Source organism: Pistacia vera, unplaced genomic scaffold (genome assembly GCF_008641045.1).
Source record: "Pistacia vera cultivar Batoury unplaced genomic scaffold, PisVer_v2 Contig555, whole genome shotgun sequence".
In the NCBI taxonomy this organism is placed as follows: Eukaryota; Viridiplantae; Streptophyta; class Magnoliopsida; order Sapindales; family Anacardiaceae; genus Pistacia; species Pistacia vera.
In genome coordinates, this window is record NW_022196396.1 from 1 (window position 1) to 21,285 (window position 21,285).

The 21,285-nt window shown below is 36.5% G+C and overlaps 1 protein-coding gene across 1 annotated transcript; it reads right to left on the reverse strand.

The window, feature by feature from the left end:
* Nucleotides 1–38: 38 nt before the first annotated feature.
* Nucleotides 39–3,770, reverse strand: LOC116108165 (RNA polymerase sigma factor sigC-like). The gene is made up of 6 exons (XM_031394436.1): nt 3,515–3,770; nt 2,305–2,957; nt 1,986–2,216; nt 1,743–1,883; nt 1,437–1,637; nt 39–772 (listed from the first exon to the last, which is right to left on the reverse strand). The coding sequence occupies exons 1-6, from the start codon at nt 3,600–3,602 to the stop codon at nt 491–493; spliced, it is 1,596 nt and encodes a 531-aa protein (XP_031250296.1). The 5' UTR covers nt 3,603–3,770; the 3' UTR covers nt 39–490.
* Nucleotides 3,771–21,285: the final 17,515 nt, after the last annotated feature.

The following is a 21,285-nucleotide window of genomic DNA, read 5'->3' on the forward strand; positions in this document are numbered from 1 at the left end:
AAATGGCAGACAAAGCCATACAGGACAAAGGAATGAAGTAATCCGAATGAATTGTAGATTTATAGCATACAACACACTAGATAATAATGTCTGAAGTTCGTCTAACCTCAACAAAAGAATTGTACAATTATGGTGACAAAGCCAATATACATGTATATCCTCTAGGACCTCTACTAACCTCACCCAGAATGAAATAACAAAATCAAAGTATTATGTATGAATCATTGAAATTTTTTTACATTGTAGAGTTGATGTGGTAGATCAATTATTAGGTCAAAAATATACAAAACTCACATCAACTCTCTTTGTGGAATAATGCCTCTGACGGAAGCGCCATATCTCACTAATTTGCATGTTCAAGGTGATAAATCTGTTGGCACTCTGGTGAAAAGCTTTCCGGCCTGCTTCAGATTAACCACTTTTCCCAAGCTCAATTCCTTTTTCTTTTTGGGGAAAGAAGAACATGGGAGCTTCTCGAGTTCAATGGTAACTACAAATCCAAATAATGGCTTAAATTTCTGCAGGTTTCTTCATCCGATAATTTTGTCATGGCTTTCTTCTCTATTCTCCTTATCCACTCTTTGCTCACGTGGAAAAGCTTCCCAATCTCCTCAAGCGACCTAGGGCGATGATCCTTAAGCCCATATCTTAGCATCAATACTTGTCTCTCCCTTGAATCTAAATTCTTTAAAAGATTATAAATGTCTTTCTTCATGTGTTGCCTTGTCACAATTTCTTCAGGACCGTTTATAGACAAATCAGGCATAAATTCCTGCATTATCATTCCCATGAAACACTTTGCTGTCAATTAAATAATTGATATCTAAAATTTTAACAAATACGAAATGCTAATATCACTTATATGTAAATAAGATTGCATCTATAGTGGTGTCCCATATTAAACTTGCACCCACTAGTAGAATTATTCTTCCCATACTTATTTGGAGAAATAAAAAAGGAAGATGTAATACTTTAGCATGCAAGGCTTGCAGACGATGCCAGGAATCAAGTAGACATATAATGGGGTGTACCATTTGAATTTTCTTACTTATAAAACGTGCATATGTGCATACACATTCATATTAATAAAGTTATTGAACATAAGTAACACCATCCCCTTGTACCTCAATCAAATCCCCAACCCAAATAAAGGATCCCCCTCCCTAAGAGAGAGAAGGAAGAGAGACATAGACAGAAAGGATCCATCTTCCAAGGCTTCCCGAAAAAAAGAGTGATTAAACAAATACAAGAAACTTGGTATTCCACCAAAATCAAAGAGTTTTATCAAACATAGTAGGCATTGGCTCCAAACATTATGATGATAAATTCATTGCCCTGGGCCAAAGGACAAAAATAGCATACCTACAGCTTGTAATTAGAGAGACTTAACATGTAAAACAAGGCACTTGAAGAAGAAAACTAAGTTCTGCTCATACCAAATATTTTGCATTCAGCCAATCCCCTATTTTCTGATCAATTGACCCCACAACTCGCAGGCATTCGCTAGCTGATCTGATTTCAGCCAAAGAAAGACCTGTGAACTTGGCAATCTCAATGTCTTCTGGATATTTTCCATGGCTGCTGTTCAAAGCTTTTCGAGCTTTCTGTATTTTATTTATTGACCTGCTTAGCGTGTACTGCAAAAAGTAACGACACCAAAACAACACATGAATCAAGCTCCGCTCTAATTAAAAATTATGATTGTACAAGAAAACAATCTCCAAAATAAGAAAGAGAGATACAGGAATTTTGATTCCCCTCGCATGCTGTGCCACCATCCTTGAAATTGATTTCCTTATCCAGTACTGAACATAGGTTGAGAATCTGTATCCCCTTGTATGGTCAAACCTCTCCGCACCTTGTAGAACACCAAAATTTCCGGCCTGTCAATAGGGGAACATTAATTGATGTCTAGTCAAGGAATAAACAAATTGAAAGATTATGTGCACAGTAGCAATTCTTCAAACTAAAACATGTCAAGAAACCTGAACTAAGTCTGCTAATGGTATTCCTAGACCCCTGTAATTTCTTGCAAGGTATAACACTAAGGAGCGCGTACTCTGAAGCAGCTCATCTCTGCAATACCAACCGAAACACAGATACTGCCGCAGCACCTTCTCACTAACTCCAGCTGCTTCAGCCCAGCAACTCAAACTAAGAACTTGCCCTGCTTCTTCTTCCAAAGTTGTTCTGATTCTTTCCAAGTTTGCAACCACCTGTAATATCTCAAAAATAGATTATCAAAAAGATATCCCACAGACATGATGAACGAAAAGTCATTTCAAACTAGAAGTCGGAAACAACCTTAACCCCCTTTGACATCTCTGCCTCATTTCTAGCAATCATTGATCTTCTGCTTCTAGAGTTTGATTTTCTTTTCGTGAAAGAAACAGTGCGCTGCTCTAAATTTCCACAGGTGGCTTTTGAAGGCAATGACACTGAAGAAGTTTTACTAGACTTTTCTGATACTCTTTCTGTCCTTGATTTTCTCTTTTCCTTCCTTTTAGAGTGAATAATTATCTTCCCCTTGTGATTCTCCACTGTGCCATTCATTGTCTGCTCAGCAGGAACATCAGACAAATTAAAAATACTTGAGGTTTTTGGTGTCCTAGATAGACAAGTATTGAATAATTTAAGAGCTCCAAGTCTTCCTAATTGTTGCAGAATCTCTCTTTCCAACCTCAACACATCCGAATCAGCAAATGTTGACTCTAAAACATAAAGATTTTCCATTAGTAAACCATAATCCGATGTGCTGCACATATTTTGGCCTCTTTGTGACGCAGATTTCTGCGAAATTTTATCTGTTTCTGAGTAATCATTTTCTAAGGTCTGTGGACCAGCAGATGAACGAGCATACGCTTTTGCAGGATCATGAGAATAGCTAGAAGCCTCCTCAGAAATTATAGACAGGAAAGACAACCTTACTGAGTTCAAGCTACCCTCCCTGCCTCGAACTGCATAAATTCAGAAGCAACAGTCTCTCATACAATCCCCACAAAGAAATGAAATTTACAAACAAAACACTGGCTAACAACAAAATACAATATAAGCCTTACTATAAAACATACTGATTGAAGATATGTGGACTGGAAAAACATATTGAAAAAACAAACTATCTCGCCACCTATAATTGTGGATAAATCTTTTTTTTATATATAGTAATAGAGATAAGTGATGCTTAAGTCTGAAAATTAACCGGATAGAGTTATCAAACTAACGCAACCTCAGGATCATAGCATGTAACAAAATAGATTAAACTTGGCAGTTTTACTCCATTCAATAAGTTTTAGTGCTTTGGTTGTTATTACTATAAACGACTTGAAAGTTCTTGTTCAAACATCCAAACAAAATCCAAACCCAGTAACATTTTTATTTGATAACAAAGAAAAGTTGACACTCTCACCACTTATCAACCTGATAAACCATGTACCTTCTCTTTATTTAACCAATCAATTAATTCTGTTGTGTTCAGGAAGGGGCAGAAGATATAGAAATTAATTAAGTCACTCACCAGAGGCAGAAGAGAGCCTGCAAGAGGAAGTTGTGAAACAATTAGACTGAAAGGGGGAAACCCACTTGAGATTCAGTCTGAAACCCATCCACCTTGAACCAGAGAAACAGAGTCCATTAAATCCACATACACTTGCCCCTCGCTTAGTCTTAGGCTAGCCGCTTAAACCAAGTGCACACAATTGCACATGTTAGTGTTGTCACATCTCCACCACCGGTTCTTCATCTCTAAACAAATTTTCACCTTTTTGCGTCACAATATTTCCAATATTGAATATTCTACAAAATGATATAAAATAAAATAAAAATAAAAACAAAGCAAAAAAATATCTCCACCATTTCTCTATTTGGGTGTCGGTCTTTAACACCTTTGGGCTTGAAGATTAGTCTAAAGTCCATTCTCAACCCACTAAGGAACCCAACCACAATCATTTAATCATGACAATTTTTTAGCAGGAGGAGTTTAATTAAATTAATAAATGGAGGAGATTAAAAAATAATGGGTGCGTTTGGTTTAGTATTTTGGATAGGATTTTAGGGATAGTATTGGGTTATTGGATAGGGGAGTATTACGAGGTAAATTTTAAAAATTTGTGAAAAAGCCCTTAGGTTTACTAATTTAACTAAAGACCCTAACATATAAAATGACAAAAACACCCCCACCACCTGCAGTGTTAGATTCTGGCCACCACCGCCGGAATCTGGCCGAAAAATTTCGTTACGGCACAGACCGGTCGGATCTGTGCCATAACACGTCGTTATGGCCTTTTCCGGTCAGATCTATGGTGGATCTGGCCGGAAAAGGCCACAGCGGTGAACTTTCGACCATTTCTGGTTGGAAGTTAGGCCGTTGTACAGATTCCGGCTATCACCGAAGGTGGTTGCCGGAATCTGACAAGTTGGGATGATGGGGGTGTTTTTGTTAATTTTTAAACTTTTTTTCAGGGGGTATTTAGTGAAATTAATAACCTTATGGGGTTTAAATGTAATTAAAAAAATACGGTAATATTTCTGGAATAATGTGCCAAACATTATTTAGAGAATAGGATCCAGAATAGGGATAAAAATATTAAGCCAAACATGCAGAATATTATCAAATACATTTTCAAATTCAAATCATATTCTCGTAATAATAGCTCAATTCAATTTTTTCAAAAATATTATTCAAAATAATAAAACAAACACAACCTACGGTGTGTTTGTTTTGTTATTTTTGATAGAATTTTTGAAATAGTATTAGGGAGTTAAGTTGGGTTATTATTACAAGAATAAGATTTGAATAAAATGTGTTTGATAAAGTATTTTGACCTTGTTAATTGTGTTGAATATTTGTTTGATAGATTTTTTATAAATGATTTTTTAATATAATATTTTGTGCATTTTGTTAAAATAATTTATTATTATAACCTAAAAACTTATTAATTTACATTTTAATAATATTAAACATTTGATTGGTAATTTCGTAACCACTAAATATTAAAAAAAAAAAAAAAAAACTCATATTAATTTCAAGTATTAATCTAACTGTTTAAAAACACCACATTAATACATATATGACAAAGCTACAAATTATCAACCCTTAGAATCGTTTGTACACATATACTCCATTAACAACTACGACATAGTCATATGTGTTGCCCACAGTTTAGTCGTTATGTTGTCCCGTACAGTCGTCATCTTGTCTATAATACCTTGCTACGGTTGACTCGATCTCTCTCCATTTTCGTCATCTTCTGCCCCGTTTTGGCCATCAAAATATACTTGCTCATTAGCCGTATTTTTAGTATACCATTTGAAGATAGGGTCCTCCATATTATACATTCTGATAAAATTATGAAGTACACAACATGTCATAACCATCTTCCCTTGTTTGTCCAACGGGTAATTGTTCATTCCATTGAGAATATGGAACCTTCTTTTTAAAACACCAAAGGTTCTCTCGACAACATTGCGGAGTGATGCATGTCTGTAGTTAAACAACTCTTGTGGCCCCCTTCGGTTACTGCGTGATCAGAAATATGGTAAGCCATCGCCTATGAGGGGCGAGGAACCCCTCTTTATTTGGATATCAACCAAATAATATTTTCTTGTAATAAAATCACACATGTTATTTGAATGTCATTGCCTCAAAAGTGGAGCCAATACACTATAATACGTCAAGAAAATACTTATACCTGGTGGAGGATTTGGGAATCCAGAATTAGGATCATCAAGAATTGAATTTAAAACTCTTGAATCATACGTAGATCCTTCCCACCCAATGACGACATAAGTGAACATCATCCTAAAGTCACATACAGCCATTACATTCTGTGACAACGTTCCTTTGCGACTCCGGTACCTATCGACAAATTCCTGGGGAACCAAAGCGTATACATGTGTGTCATCAATGGCTCCAATACAGTCCTATCATCAAAATTGAATTTTAGTAATATTAACTGACTATCAACATTAATAACACAATGAACTTAACTATCCACTAATATAAAACATAATGAAGAAGTACCTTAAAGAAGGGGTAATATTTTCGGTTGATTGATATTTCCAGTGGAACATTACTGAAGTCAGGTGGCCTGATAAACTCTGTCTTCAACTCACATATTGCCTCGCAAACTTTGCCAACATATCTAGAGATCATATCACCCGAGTTTTGGAAATCCTTCATCATCGTTCTGATTGTCTCGTTTTTACCAACGATTGTAAAAAATATCATAACTTGTTCTTCAATACTCATCCTCCGAGTTGGTTGCAATTTCCCTTGTTGTGCCAAAATGCAACATAAGTATGTAAAACAGTCTTTGTCCATGCAGCATTTGTCAAAGATTCTGTCATCATGACCATTGAGTACTTCCAACATGTAATCATGACTAGTTAATATGGATGCATGTCGTAGTTGACACCCATCTGTTTCTAATGCGGCAATAGCGCACAGTGCAATGGTTATATCTATCAGTACTTCTTCTTTGTCATTTGCAGTACATCGTCTTCTTCCTATACGCCTAGACGACGCCATTTAAACCTGCACATTTGCAAAACATTTATCAACATTTAACAGTTGTTGTAGTACTTAGCAAAATATAACAATCAATTTTTAATTCTAATTACAATCCCAAACTCATATGAAACATATTATCTCACATAAAATAATAGCACAATGAATAAGTTCATACAGTAGCAGGCATTTGGGGACATTTTCAAATCAAGGTGCTGAAAAAAAAAGTTTGGTTTAGCCGTAAAAGGATAAGTGCCCACTGGCACATACAAAACTTTGGGTAAACACTTAGGACATACAAGGTTATCTACAAATTGCGAAAATCGTTATAAATCCAATTAGCCTTTTCCTCGGGCGGGAGTTTTACAAATACCTCTCGTCGCCCTAGATTTTGATATAAGTGCTTGACAATCGGTATGTAAAACTCTGTGGGTACTTGCATGGCCGTCAAGATGTCAATACAATGACTCATGGAAAACGTATCAGATAAAGCACTAGTGTTCTCTTTGTCCCCCTCATCTCTACTGCGATTGCTAGCCCTCGATCCTATACTCATCCTCTCCACAAGCACGTTCGTCAATCTGCCAATGACATCCACAAGTGCCTGTCTTGGGCCACCTCTCTTCCTCCTATTTCTCAGTCTTGCATGACTAGATGTGTTTAGCCGTTTTTCCCCTGTCGTCCAATCCGGATCAGGTTCGAAGTCACTATCATTAATGTCAACCGATCCCTAATTAGAAGAAGTGAAGTTCTCCACTGGTTGAGACGTAGATGTGTACGCATATCTCCCTATGGCAATTTGCTTCTCAAATATGACTTTATAAAGTTCCTTATAAGGAAGTCTCTTGTGAAAGAATTGTTGCACCTGTGGGTTTTACTGGTAATGAAAAATAAACATATATTAATATTTGTCAATCCCCAAAAAAAAAAAATCGTAAAAATATGGTGTCGTTGATTAATATGAATTAAAAATTTTAAAATTTACCTTTATATATTCTTGCCAAACCTGTAAGGGACACGTTTGAGTTTGCAACTCATGATCCCAACCAAAACTCATGTGTTAAAGCAATTTCCATTATGCTTGATATACTTTTCTCAGGCGAAAGTACTTAAAGGCCAATTGTGTCACGTTGAGTCTCTTCCCAGCCAATGATGATAAGTCATCCAACATTTCCTAGTAATCTACTGTTTTTATTAAAGTACCGTGGAAAGTTTTCACCCACTCAGACAACAGGACCAGAAATTTGTGGGTCATCTCAACAAACCTGTTCACATTATCACTCATCTAATAACAGTACGGTGAGAACAACCACTAAGATTGGGACACCATACTAATCAACAAACACATTACCAACACACATACACACATTTAAACCTCATAAACTAAACACAAATAAATCATTACCTCGTTCGATCCAACACTACTTGAAGTTGTCAATGCAGGGAAGATACGGGCAATGTTGACTAACAGGGTGTATGATGAACTCCAAGTCTGAAAAACGTCGAAACTTTCTCTTCTGCTGAAAGTAGTAATCGATCCTATGACGACAGGCCAAATTATACTGACAATTGTTCATATGATCGTAATTGGTTCTTACGATTAAATAACGATGCCGAATCTGCAAAACAAATATATAAGTTAGACAAGTCTCAAAAAAAAAAAAAATTTGGAATAATCCCAAAAAAATTTACTCCTAAAATTTCTCCATGAACTCGCCACACAACACTCACCACACACTGTTCTCTTTCTTTTTTCTTTTTTCTTTTTTCATTACCTGTACAAGAGTATGGGTGGGCTCCTCCAAACAAGTGGATTTTCATGAGAAGATGTTGCTCCACCATTTGATATCCACACACCAACTAGTAGTAATAATTAATAAAATATAGCAGATTCATATAACAAAGCTTCAATGATAGGAACCCGAACGGTGGCACAAGCAAGTTCTATTTAACTACCTACTTCATTGATATCATAATCGGTTGTCTTAACCTATAAACCAATCTCAATCACGAGATTTGGTTGTTCTAAGCTACATTAAGACAGTAATAAATAAAGTAAAACTCTTGCTTTACAAATCTAAGCTGGAAAGTGGAATTCTCGTCTAGCCCTAGCATGTCCACATCTAGTTACCACTTTATAACATAGAGTTTATAAAGAATTAGAGTTAAAATATAACACATGAATATAAAATGTACAAGTTGTTAGTCCCTTTCAAGATTTACATCAATCTGTTATTTGTACTTTTAATAAATTTTTGGAACAGATTAGTGGAATTGGACCTAATTAACCAGTTTTTGCCCACTTTAAGATAGGTACATTTATGTTTAATTTTTGAGCTAAAAAATCATCCTATTGCCTGTATTTTTAGGTGCAAACCTGTGTAAAAAGAAAATGAAAGAGATAGGTGTCAGCCGGTGTAAAAAGTAAGTGAAAGAGATAGGTGCCTAGATCTAGCAAAGAAACTTGCCTATGGAGACAGCGTTGGACAAGGGTGGCCAACGATGGTGGTGGCTATTCAAGATCGTGCAATGGTAGACCTCGAAGCCCAAAACATCTGGGCAATGGGCATATCTTGAATGGTGGTGTGTTTGGAAGATAATATGACAGTGATAAGTGGTGGTGGAAGCCGGTGGCCTAGGGTTGGAAGAGGATGGTCGACGATGGTGGTGGTTGTTCAAGATCGTGCGACGGTGGACCTCGAAGCCCGAAACATCTAGGCAATGGGCAGATCTTGAATGGTGGTGTGTTTGGAAGATAGTATGACGGTGATGAGCAGTGGTGGAAGCCGGTGGCCTGGGGTTGGAGGAGGATGGCCGACGATGGTAGGGGATCTTGAAGATCGTGCGATGGTGGTGGTCCAAGGCTGAAGTGTGTGGGCGTTGCAAGAGGTTCAACGGTCGTGGAAGAGAAAGAGAGATTCTTAGTGATGAGTGGTGGCGGAAGACAGACAATGTGTGGTGGGTGGAACAAATTTAATTTATATGGCCGCTTTTGGGACAGAGATCTTGGGGAAGGAGAGCTACAAGATCTTGGGTTTGTTTTCTGATTCAGGTGGAAGATCTTTTGGAGATAGATTTGGGAATTGAGAGGAAGATCGTTTGTGACGGTGGTGAAGGAGTGAAGATAGAACAAAAAGAAAGACAAAAAAAGTGAAGAAAGAAGAAGAAGAAAGCACTACAAAATAGACAGACAAAGGTCACAATTGTCAGAATCGAATTTTGAAGATTGTGTTTTCTGAATACTAAAACAAACACTTACTCTGAAAATAGGATAAGAAATAGGGTAGAAAATATTAAAACAAACGCACCCTTAGTATCTCCAAATACTATTATCACCTTTTTTATTGGTGTCTACAAACTCTAATCAATGGCCCTTCTTAGTTGATCTGAATTCTGAATTACGAATAAAGCTTGTGACTCTACAGATTAACATACAGTGAATGGTTTGAGATTGTATCAGATAAGCGTTATTGTTAAAATTTATAAAATAAAATAAAAAACGATAGAGATTATTGTTTGGACCTTGATTTCCACAAGTTTATGATCAATTTCTGTGCAACAGTAAATTTGTCCTTCCCAGTCAATGTCCACATTTGCAAGCCTATAGAAACACAAAACTTGGGTTTTTCGTCAAAGGAAAATAATCTGTTTTAAGATCATTATAATTGTCAGTATGTCATCGTATCCATTTCAAGGAACACCCGGATATGAATGTCAAACATTATGCAAGTATCTTGCGTTTTGATTTTATAAAATGGATATAGTGAAAAATCAGCCCCTCAACTATTTAAATTTTGATCAAAAGTTTGTTTGCATGGATGCTTTGTTGCTTTTACGACTTTCATTGTGCAGTAAAATTTCCTAAATCAGCATTCAAACTAATATTTTTTTTTTGTTTTGTTTTTGTTTTTTATAAACCAAACAACAAAATCCCAAATATAAAAAATTTTATTTTTTCTTCACTTTCATAGCAAAACAAAAAAAAAAAAACCATAAAAAAAATTTAAAAAAAAAAACAATTATCTTAGCTTTCTAAATAACCAAGATCCATAAGGTGAAACTATTAAGAGAATAGGTACCAAGTTAAAATGGATTTCAATTATGATTTTTAGAGAGCTTTAAGAGAAGATAAAGAAACTGGAAAAAAAAAGAACCCTTCAAGCATGAGATAGAAAGAGAAAGTTCTCTGTGTTGCTACGTTGCCTCTACACTTTGTGTTGTCGTCGTCAACGCTGGCCCTCAAGGTCGTTGGATTGGGGTTTTGCTCCAAGGGTTGGGGTGGTTTTCTTTGGTTTTCCTTGTCTTCTTTTGATCGTTTTTTCTTTCTTTTTCTACTGCTTCTATGAAGCTAAGGGACTCCGCTGATGGGTCAAGGGCAAAAATTCAGCTCCTCAGGCGTGTGAGAAAGCAAAGGGATGAGCAGCTTAGTCATTCACCATCTACAGAGGGAAAGGACTCCATGTATTTGAGTGGTAACGATGCTGAGGTGGGTGGAGTGGTTGAGTGTTTTGATTTTTCTAAGAAACTGGTGGGGATGAGTTTGATGAAAAAAAGGGTTGTGTCCATTGGTGATGGTATGTGTCCACTGGTGAGGGTATGTGTCGTCGATATGAAAGGGAATGGAGAACCTGTTTTGAGTGGCAATGCCCAAGATGTTATTAGGAGTTGATCTAGGATCATTGTGGACTTGTAGGATTCAGAAGTTACCTATCGAAGGGGTGGTCATCACCATGAAAATATGGTGAATTCAGAGTCTGGGAAGGGTAGTAATTGAGACTGTTTGCATAGTCCTCCTATGAGGAATTGTGGGAAGGTTGGGGGTTTTTCTCAGGTGTCGATGTCAGTTGTCAACGAGGTCAAGGTTTAGGCGATTGTGGCTAGGAATACCACTCGTAGTCATGTCAAGGAGGCTGGCGTTCAGGTGCCTACAAGCATGGTTTAGGGGTTTCTATTGGGTCGACATTAGGGTCGGAGGCTCTATGGTGAGTCCAGCTATTCAAGTCTTATCTAGAAATTCTTCTGAAGGTGGTGCCTAAGTGTTGAAGGGGGATGGGGATTAGTCAGAATCAGTCTCAAGCTAAAAAAAACTAACTTATGTTTCTTTCAGCCCTCGTTTGACCATGATGGTATTGTCATGGGTTGCCTGCCGTTGTCAATTGCCTAGAAGGGTAGGAAAAAAATGGAAAACATGTTTGGTTGGTTCGTTCATTGATTAAAAAAAAAAACCCCCCTTGTTTCACACGGAGCAACATTTTGCTATGAAAAATTGGAAGAAGTACGGTATAAAGGAAATGATGCTTAATAATAAGGGATTTTTCTTCTTCAAATTTGAAGATGAAGAGGCTACGTTGGATTGTTTGGAGGATGGTTCATGGCTTTTCCAAAATAAGTCTATCTTGCTTTAGAAATGGCATCCTGACTTGGAACTTAGCAAAGTCTCCCCGAAGTCGGTTCCACTATGGGTAAAGTTCTTTGATGCGCCTCTACAGTTATGGAGTCTAATAGGGCTAAGTTATATGGCGAGCACGGTGGGTAGACCTATAGTGACATAGTCCTTGATAAGATTACCGATGAAATGTGTCATGATTGGTTAGGCTGCATTGGTTTTGCTAACATCTTGATCAAAGTTGATGCTACCCGGAAATTGCCAAAATTAATTAGAATGAAAATGCCTATGAATGAAAACTATGAACCAAGAACTCTGGAGGCTCATGTTGGCCACCTATAGAGACCCTCTTAGTGTGCAAGATGTCAAGTGTTTGGGCATGCACAGGAATCTTACCCATCTCTTCCGGAAGCTGTAGAAAAGAGCCCCGTAAGGGACTCTTCAAAGGTCCCTCAAGGTGATAAGAAAGGGTTTATTAAAGTTAACCATAAGGGTAAAGGCAAGGCAGATTTAAAACCCTCAGTGGCTGTCTTCTCGGCAAATCAGATTGTTATTTCGAGTAACCCTATAGATCCTTCAAGGATTGCCAATGATATTCCTTCTCCTTGTTCGAAGTCTGAAAAGGTTGTAAGCTCTAAAAATAATAACTTTTTTCGACTTAGCAAGTGGAAAAAAGGTATCCAAACGGGTAATGTGTTCCAATGCTTAGCATCTGAACATGATGGCAACAGGGAATTAGTAATGGTTAATGAGGGTCAGTTGTGCTTAATTGATAAGGGTATGGAAATGAATTCTGAATCGAGCTTGGAGGGTTCAGATGTTGACTCTAACTCGGTTTCAATGGTAGAATTTGTCATGAATGGAGGTTCTTTTGAGAAGTGTCCTGGAGGGGGATGTGCTAGCTAGACCTGGCAAAATGGGTCCAGATCCATGGGTTGACCCGTAGGGTACGGGTCCACTACATTGGACTCTTTTTTTTTTACCCGTACCTGATCCAACCCATTTTGAAAACGGGTGCAAAGGGTACTTGCGAGTAGGCCTATAATCGAACCGAACACGAACGAACACCCCTGTTCGATAAGCATGAATTCGTGTTCGAACTCGAACGAACATAGGATGATTGTTCGAGTTCGTTCGATTAACAAAATGATCAGTTTGTGATCATTCGACTAACTCGTAAATACATGTTCGAATAACTCGTTCGATAACTTATAAATACATATTCGAATACCTATTTGAATAAAAAATATACACCAACTTTCCAATTCATGCTCTAAAAAACAAATATACAACAATTTATAATTCATACCCATTTAATTCAAAATTTGAAAATAAACCAACTCTCTATCTATGGTTATATTTTAAATAAATCAATAAAAACTCAGTAAATTAAATTTGTTATTAAATTAAGCTATTATGCTATTAAATTTGTCATGCTATATATCACTTGATTATACAATATGTTATGTTCATAAAATTTACCATATTATATTTAATTAAGCTATTATATTATTAAATTTATCATGCTATATATCACTTAATTATACAATATGTTATGTTCATCAATTTACCATATTATATTTAACTAAGCTATTATATTATTAAATTTGTTATGCTATACATCACTTGATTATACAATATATTATGTTCATCAATTTACCATACTATATTTATTATTTATTAATTAAAATGTTATCTTATAATATTTAATTATTGATTACATTTGGAAAAATATGAAACTATTACGTTATTGGATTTACTATATTATTTATCACTTGATTATACAATCTATTATGTTATTAAATTTGTTATGCTATGTATCATAATAATTTATTACTTTTTAATTCAAATGTTATATACTTATATATTTAATTATTGATGACATTTGGAAAAAAAAAATCCAAACATATTATATATATAAGAAAAAAAAAAGCATCATAATATTTTATTATTGATTACCATTAAAAAAAAACATCCAAACTAAACCAAACATAATATAAAAAAGAACAAATAAATAAATAAAAATTATAATAATGTATACCATGTTTTTCGAACATAAATGAACGAATAATCGAACAGATTGTTCGCGAACAGATGGATCAGTCGAACGTATAATGTTCGCGAACATAATCGAACGAACATCTCATGTTCGAACTCGAATCAAAGATATTATCAAACGAACATCGAACTATTTGCGAATAGTTTGTTATCGAGTTGAGTCGAACAGTTATCAAACGAACATCGAGCTGTTCGTGAACAGTTCGGTTCATTTGCAGCCTTACCCCCGGGTACCTTTTTTTTAAAAAAAAAAAAAAAACTAATTAGTAAATTAAAATCCCTAATTTGTAACTCATCTTCTCTCTCATACTCACTCACGCAACTCCATCTCACACTCACTCAAACAACTCTACTGTCACCGCTACTCACGTAACTCCACTGTCGCTGCTACCCAGGTAACTCCACAGTCGTCGCATCTCCAGTCCCCACTCTCCAGAGCCACATATACAGTCTCCACCATTGTCGCATCTCCAATCTCCAAAGCCATCGTCACTCTCGTCTCTCACACTCACCCACTCTAGTCTCTCACAGTCACTCACTCACTTTGGATTAAAGCTTCTCCAATTTCCACCGTCACCACATCTCCAATCTCTAAAGCCATTGTCACTCTCGTCTCACACACTCACTCTCATCTCTCACAATCAATCACTCACTCACTCTTTGTTAAAGCTTCTCCATTCTCCACCAGTCGCCGCTTCTTTAGTCTCCACTGGCCGCTGCTTGCTCAGGTAACATACACACACACAAACTCTCATTCATGTTTCTTGGATTCTCCTGGTGATGGAATTAATTGTTAGGGATGTTGACGCTTCTAGTTGCCATCCCTCTTAACTTTTTCAATTGGACTCCCCTCTTCTTAATGAAAAAATCATTTGGAGCTCTTGGAAAATATTTATTTACAAAAGTTTCTCATCACTTGTCAAACCTAAAATAGGTTTGCCCTTTATAGGCAACCCTATGATGTGAAGGACATCTTCTAAACCGAAGTGAAGGAAAACGTTATCATTTAGCCTAAAACAAGATGTCTCTCTCCAATAAGAGGTAGCCAATGCCTCGATTATAGGTGCACAAAATTTTGGTATATGTTGTAATTTTAACAATTTATCCAATCCCCCCTTTCAAGGGCTTCTTTCACCGTACTTTCAACCTCAAAATCGCAAAAGTTAGATACATGCTCACATACTTGGAATGTCATTGTTCCTGAAACAAAAGTCAAGAAAGAATAAAGGCTGGTAGATTTCATCAAAAAAATATGCTCACGCATCCTACCTAACAAGCAAAAACACTGCACAACAGCAAAGAAAACATAATGTTGCCATATTAATCAAATAGCAAAAATATTGCACAGCAGCAAAGAAAATCTGTTGATTGTATGATTAATTTTAGGTTAATAAGATACATGTGCCGATGTGCGAACTAATCACAATCTGAAACTTGTAATCCAAAATTTTTCTTGATGTGCATCTCAAAAGCAACAAATACATCACAAAAAATAAAAGGTGGCTTTAACGTAAATCTAGAAGCTGGTTTTACAAACATCCTCAGAAAATATTGTTAAGTAAATTATTTTCTGCATATAAACTTGAAGAAAATTTTCACTTCGGGACAAAACTCTGACAGAGGGGATAGGTCATAAGCTTTCAATTTCTTCCGCCGGCTTCTAAGTTTCTTCTTCTCTGTAGAAATGACATATTTTTATAGCAAACTACTAGTAGTCAAATAGAAAAATGAACTACCACATTAAAAATGCAATCCACATTAAGAGTGTGGAAATGCGAAGAGGGTTTAGGGGCTTACTTGCATTTTGCAGGGCTGCCCACGCGCAAGCCTATGTCATGCGAAGGTGCCTACACGTGCAGGCAAGCCCCCAACCCCCCAGTATGTGTTTTCTTACTCTTCTGCCAACTCCAGCCAACCAACCTGCCACGAAAGCCTCCCAAGGGCCTGACTTGGCTTCTCCAGTCCTTTTGAAGCCAAAAACACCCACTCCCCCGATGCCCTCCAAGTGCTCGACAAAATGCATCAATCACCCGAACTTCTCCGATCAGACCAACACCAAGTCCATATCCCCCAAATAGGTAGCATGTTGCTTGTTTTGGTTTCTTTTTGGCATGGTGCTTCTATGCTTATATTCAGTTTCTATATATATTATGCAGTGTTCTAGGAGCATAAATATTAAGGAAAATGGGCTTGAGGTTGTTATTGTACCATACTTCCCTGCAAGGGTTACGATAAGGTTAAGTTGGCAAGTCTTTTCCAAGATTAAGGAGATTCTAGGTAGGCAAAGGAAATGTATGGACTGGTTCAGAAGGAGTTATTTTAGTCATTTTGCGGAGTTAGGTGAAAATTGGAATAGGGGCTTCTAGGGGCAGACTGCACATTATCTTTTGTTGCACTCCGTTCGATGCCAAAAAGAGAAATGAAATGTGGTTTATGGTGGACGGGAAGCCTATGTGTTTTGGGAGATGGAATTTTTTTTTATGACAAACCTTAATTGGGACCATTTCTAAAAGCAGAGTGGAAGAAAGGGTAAAGAAGAGCAAGGCAGCCGAAAATTGTTAGAAAGGTTATGGGGGGACATAGTCGTTTCGATGCATGATTTAGAGGAGAGGTTAGATGCGAAGACAATAATTATAACTTTCAGAGAAGTTATGAATTGTTTGATATGGTGTACGTTCCATCCTTATGGCTTATGACTCAATAAAAGCCATTAACTTTGACTGGGTGCGATTTGCAAGTAATGGCGAATTCTTTAATTCTTATCCATGAGGAGGTTATCGTTCCAATTAACCATTGATTCCCTCCAAAGGAAAAGATATGGTGATAAAACGCTACCAATACATGGAGAATGATAAGCGGAGCACCTATAATTTGTTCGGCTTTCCGTGGGCAGCAGGTAAATATTAATAAGTTTTGTTATTTGTTTGTATACATGTGTTTTAAATCTGATATGAATTATTTTTTCAATTAGTTTGGTTGTATAAGGCTATCCTTGTCTTGGTAAGGCGGGGGGGCGGAAGGAAACAAGGATGGACACCGATCCCACTTCCTAGGAGTTGCGGTGGCATACCGAGAAGAGCATCCATTGGGATATGATAAAATGAAGTGGAAATTCAAGTGGCTCGAGTAAGATTGAAGGATTTGTTTTTTGATATGTATTTATTTAAATATTGCTTTAAAGATATGTTGATTAATAGATTAATTGATTTTTTAAATTGGTGATTTTTTTTTTTTAGCTGAGAGGTGTCCATTGTTCATCACTCCTACTAGAGGTGAATTGCTCTAAATTATGTTACGTCGTTCATACCACTGGACGATGTTTCTGAATCTGATCTCTCACTTCTTTTGTTCTTTTTCATAAGTTTTCCTCTCATTGATTTGGAGAAAACTAAGTCAGAGAAATCAGCATAGAGAAGGTAAGATAAAGAGAAAAGAACTGTGGAATGGACGACAAGACGACCATAGCCAGAGACAAGCAAGTAAGACTTTTGTTTTTTTCTTATTCATCCTATCTCTCACTTTTTTTTCTTTTTCTTTTTTTTTTGTTCTTTTTCATAAGTTTTTCTCCTCGTTGATTTAAAAAACTTAAGTCAGAGAAACCAACGCAGAGGAGGTAAGACAAAGAGAAGAGAACTGTGGTCTAGACGAGAATTATTTGTATCTTTTGTTTTGTTCTTATTAATCCCTATCTAACTCCTTTTTGCTTTTTTATAAGTTTTACTCTTGTTAATAAAGAAACCAGTGCATAGCAGGTAAGACGAAAAGAAGAGAACTGTGGTTTGGACGACGAATTTTGTAGATTTTGTTTTGTTCTTATAATTCATCCCTATCTCTCACTTCTTTTTCTTCTTTTGTTAGTGCACAATGAATTAGGTTGGGCTCTTTCTTTGTACTGATGTTGGTAATGGGTACGTGAATTTCGGTGGTGCACTTGTATAAAGAATAGGAGCAGCCTCAGTGCTCTAATACTCCCATTGCAAGTCACTTCACTTCCCCAGTAGCAACAAGTTGAAGTTGTTAATAAATTTATTTGAATGAAAATCTGAAACTGAGAATTGGATTTAAGTGAAGTTCAGATGTTTGTTAGGGAATAAAGCAAATGGGCCCTTTTTTTGTTATGAAAAAATTACAAAAACACTTTCAAATGTTATGTTGTCATTTCCGTTTGAGTGTTTGTAAACACAAAGAGTCACCATAAATGTTTGTATTTCATTACTTGTGATACACTGGTTTTGTGGTATTTGGTGTGTTGGGAAACGAAAGAGAAGGATGAAAGCTAACTTTTTGCATAATCTTGAAAAACTAGTCGTGTAGGATGAAAGCTTGTCAAGAAGCTTGCAGCAATCATAAACTCTGATGTAGTCCCCAATTTCCAATGAAAAAATGTCACATTTCTATCTCTTTTTTTGGCAAGTCACCTTTTCATCTTTTTTTTAATTTTTTTTTTTGACAGTCACCTTTTCATCTTCATTGTTGACCAATGTTTTAAAAGATTGGTCAACAAGTCAACAAATTTTAAAAGATTTGTTTTAATTTATTTATATCATGTTGCTCACCCTTTTTAATTTATTTAATGTCATACCTAATAGATTTTAAGGTATTGCTGTAATAATATTTTAATTTTGGGACTAATTATGGGGATGTGCTATTGTAGCCCACAAAGCAATTAATTAGAAATTTTTAGCAAAAGAGAATAAAAAATATAAATTAGATTATTGTATGTACATCAACATGTTCAGTAAATAATAATCAGACTAAAAGTATTTATTGATTTGTTATCTTTTTTCCTTAATAAGAAATAAAGACCCAATCAAATGTAAAAATAAATAAATAAATGAAAAGACAATTTTGATTAAACAAACCTCACAAGTAGTCAAGGACTCAAGGGGCATAAAATGAATTGAACACACTACACCCCTAACCTAGGTATTTTCTCATCCTTTTGGTCGCCAGTGGTAGGTGCTTTCTAAATGTAGCGGCTGCCATGGCACACCCACGCCCTCCTTGGTCCACGAAGAGGCCACATCGACTACACACAGTGGTGCGGTGGGCCACCCACAACCTAAATGACATCTTCGATCTTCACCCTTGTGGTACTTTATGGTTCATTTGTCAGGATGACTCAAATATGATGCCTATGTGAAGATGCATCGAAGATGTCATTCTTTGATGAGGAAATCCCACAAAAACAACTTTGCTCTTGTATGATGGGGATGCTTAGAATAAGGTCAATGGTGTAGAAATTAGTATGCTTGTCATGGGTTGATTTGAATTTGTTTGGAGGTATCTAGAGACTTTGGTGTGTTACACTGCCTAGATGGTGTTAATGAATATAGAAGTTTTGATATGTAATCACTTTCAAGTTAGGTTTTTCTAATGCATAATTGTAATGCAAAGTTTTGTTTCAGTCTTATGGTGTATCTTTTAAAGGAATTAAGAAGGAAGACAAAAGGGACCAGAAACAAATTTTGTTATTCTTTATTTTTGAGCATGTGTTAGAGAGGTATAAGTCCAAGGATCTAATTATGGTGAATGAAAAATTCTATCTTTAGCGATGGATGTTCATTTTCTTAGAAGAATGTTATGTTGTGTTGGTGTGTGTTCCACTAATTTTTCTTTCATAAAAAGTGTTTGTTATGCTTCAATGATTGGCGTTCATTCTAAGCTATTCGATTTGTAAATTTCTTGTTGGATGTTATGCTTTTTTGCGCCAAAATCTTGATTAGGGGATGATTTAAGCATCCTGTATTAGTTTAGCTATTAAAATACTCCAAGTCCACCCATACCGCATAGGGTAGCGTGCAGGTCAAATTTTGGACCGTTTTGGGCCCATACCGTTGTACCTGCACTCATTTGGAACACCTATCGGCCCGTATGTCAAGTCAATACCAGCCCTCAAACCCTTCTCCCCATGATTAGTATCAGTTGCTGGAACATTAGAGGTCTTAACTAGCCTATTAAGCAACAAAAAAAAAAAAAAAAGTTAGGGTCCTCATTAAAGATAAGAAGCTACATATGTGTTGTGTTGAAAACTCGTTTTGCAAGATCGAATGTGAAGCGTTTTTTATGGCGTTTAGTAGATGGGAGTAGGTTTCTAATGGTGAATATGAGTTGTGGAGTTGTCATATTGCTATTAGCTGGGACCCTTCAGTTTAGTGTAGGTGACTGTGGGATGACAAATCAGGTTATCCATTGCTCCATTAGGTAGATTACTGATAGGGATAGTTTCTTCTCTCTTTTGTTATGCGATAATGATTACTTAAAAGGTGGGAGTTATGGGAGTGTTTGAAGGCTCACAAGATTACCACACAGGGGTAGCCCCTAGGGATTCTGGGAGATTTTAATGGACTCTATTTCTTAGTAAGAGCTTAGGGAGCTCATCTGTTGTTCTTCAAGGATGTTTGATTTTCGGAATTGTTGAAGACTTAGAGGTGAGGATTTGAGTCAAGTTGGTATTATGTTTTCATGGAGTGGAAAACCTCATGGCAATAATTGGGTCCTTAAAAGCTTGATAGGGTATGAGTAATTCTTCCTTTGTGAGAAGGTTTCCAAGGGTAGGACTTTTTTAGCCACAAGGTTAGTGACCGTAAGCCCCTTTAATCTTTCTCTAAGAATTGCTCTTTGAAGGCCCGTCCTTTTAAATCTTCAACTATCTAGTGCATAAACTTAAGGTTGGATGGTGTAAAAGAGTTAGGATGTTTGTCATGTGGGGGTGCAAATGTGTTTGTTGTCAGTAAGTTGAAATCCTTAAGCCTTTTTTAGAAATGTCAATAGGAAGCAAGGTCATCTTAGTAGAAAGTGGAGATTCTTAGAAGGGAGGTTGAGATGTTACAGCTTTTGACATGACCCCATAATTGTGAGCTTGGTCAGCATGAGGTTGGTGTTTGTTGGCGCCTCAGAATGACCTACTTGGATGAAGAAAGATTCATTAAATAGATATCTAAAGTGCACTGATTAAGTACGAGTGAACAGACTCTAACTTTTTTCAAAGGTCTCTTCAACCTCTCAGAGAGTTAAAGAATTGCCAAAATTCTCTCTGGCCCAAGTGATTGAGAATAAGGATTTGGTCAACGCCTTTGGTATTTCTACCAGAATCTTCCAAGTACAGGCCCTTTGTTGTTTGTTTGGAGAACAATTATGACATTTTCCCTTGCAGAATTTCAGAAGAGCACCATGCTTGTATGATACAAACTGTCACTACGGATGAAGTTCGAGGTTATCTTTTCGATTGAGGATGATAAAGTCCGCGTCCTAGTGGGTTCTCAGCAAAGTTTTTCAAGGATTCCTGGGATACAGTTAGGCCTGAGATTTAGATGGCAATCATTGATTTTTTTTA

What these genes read in the sequence shown, in the direction of transcription:
- LOC116108165 (XM_031394436.1), bottom strand. Translation starts at nt 3,602, where the DNA reads ATGGGTTTCAGACTGAATCTCAAGTGGGTTTCCCCCTTTCAGTCTAAT. An exon ending in CAGGCTCTCTTCTGCCTCTG is followed by an intron (nt 2,958 to 3,514) that starts GTGAGTGACTTA and finishes GAATTTATGCAG; the next exon opens with TTCGAGGCAGGGAGGGTAGC. An exon ending in AGATGTCAAAGGGGGTTAAG is followed by an intron (nt 2,217 to 2,304) that starts GTTGTTTCCGAC and finishes GAGATATTACAG; the next exon opens with GTGGTTGCAAACTTGGAAAG.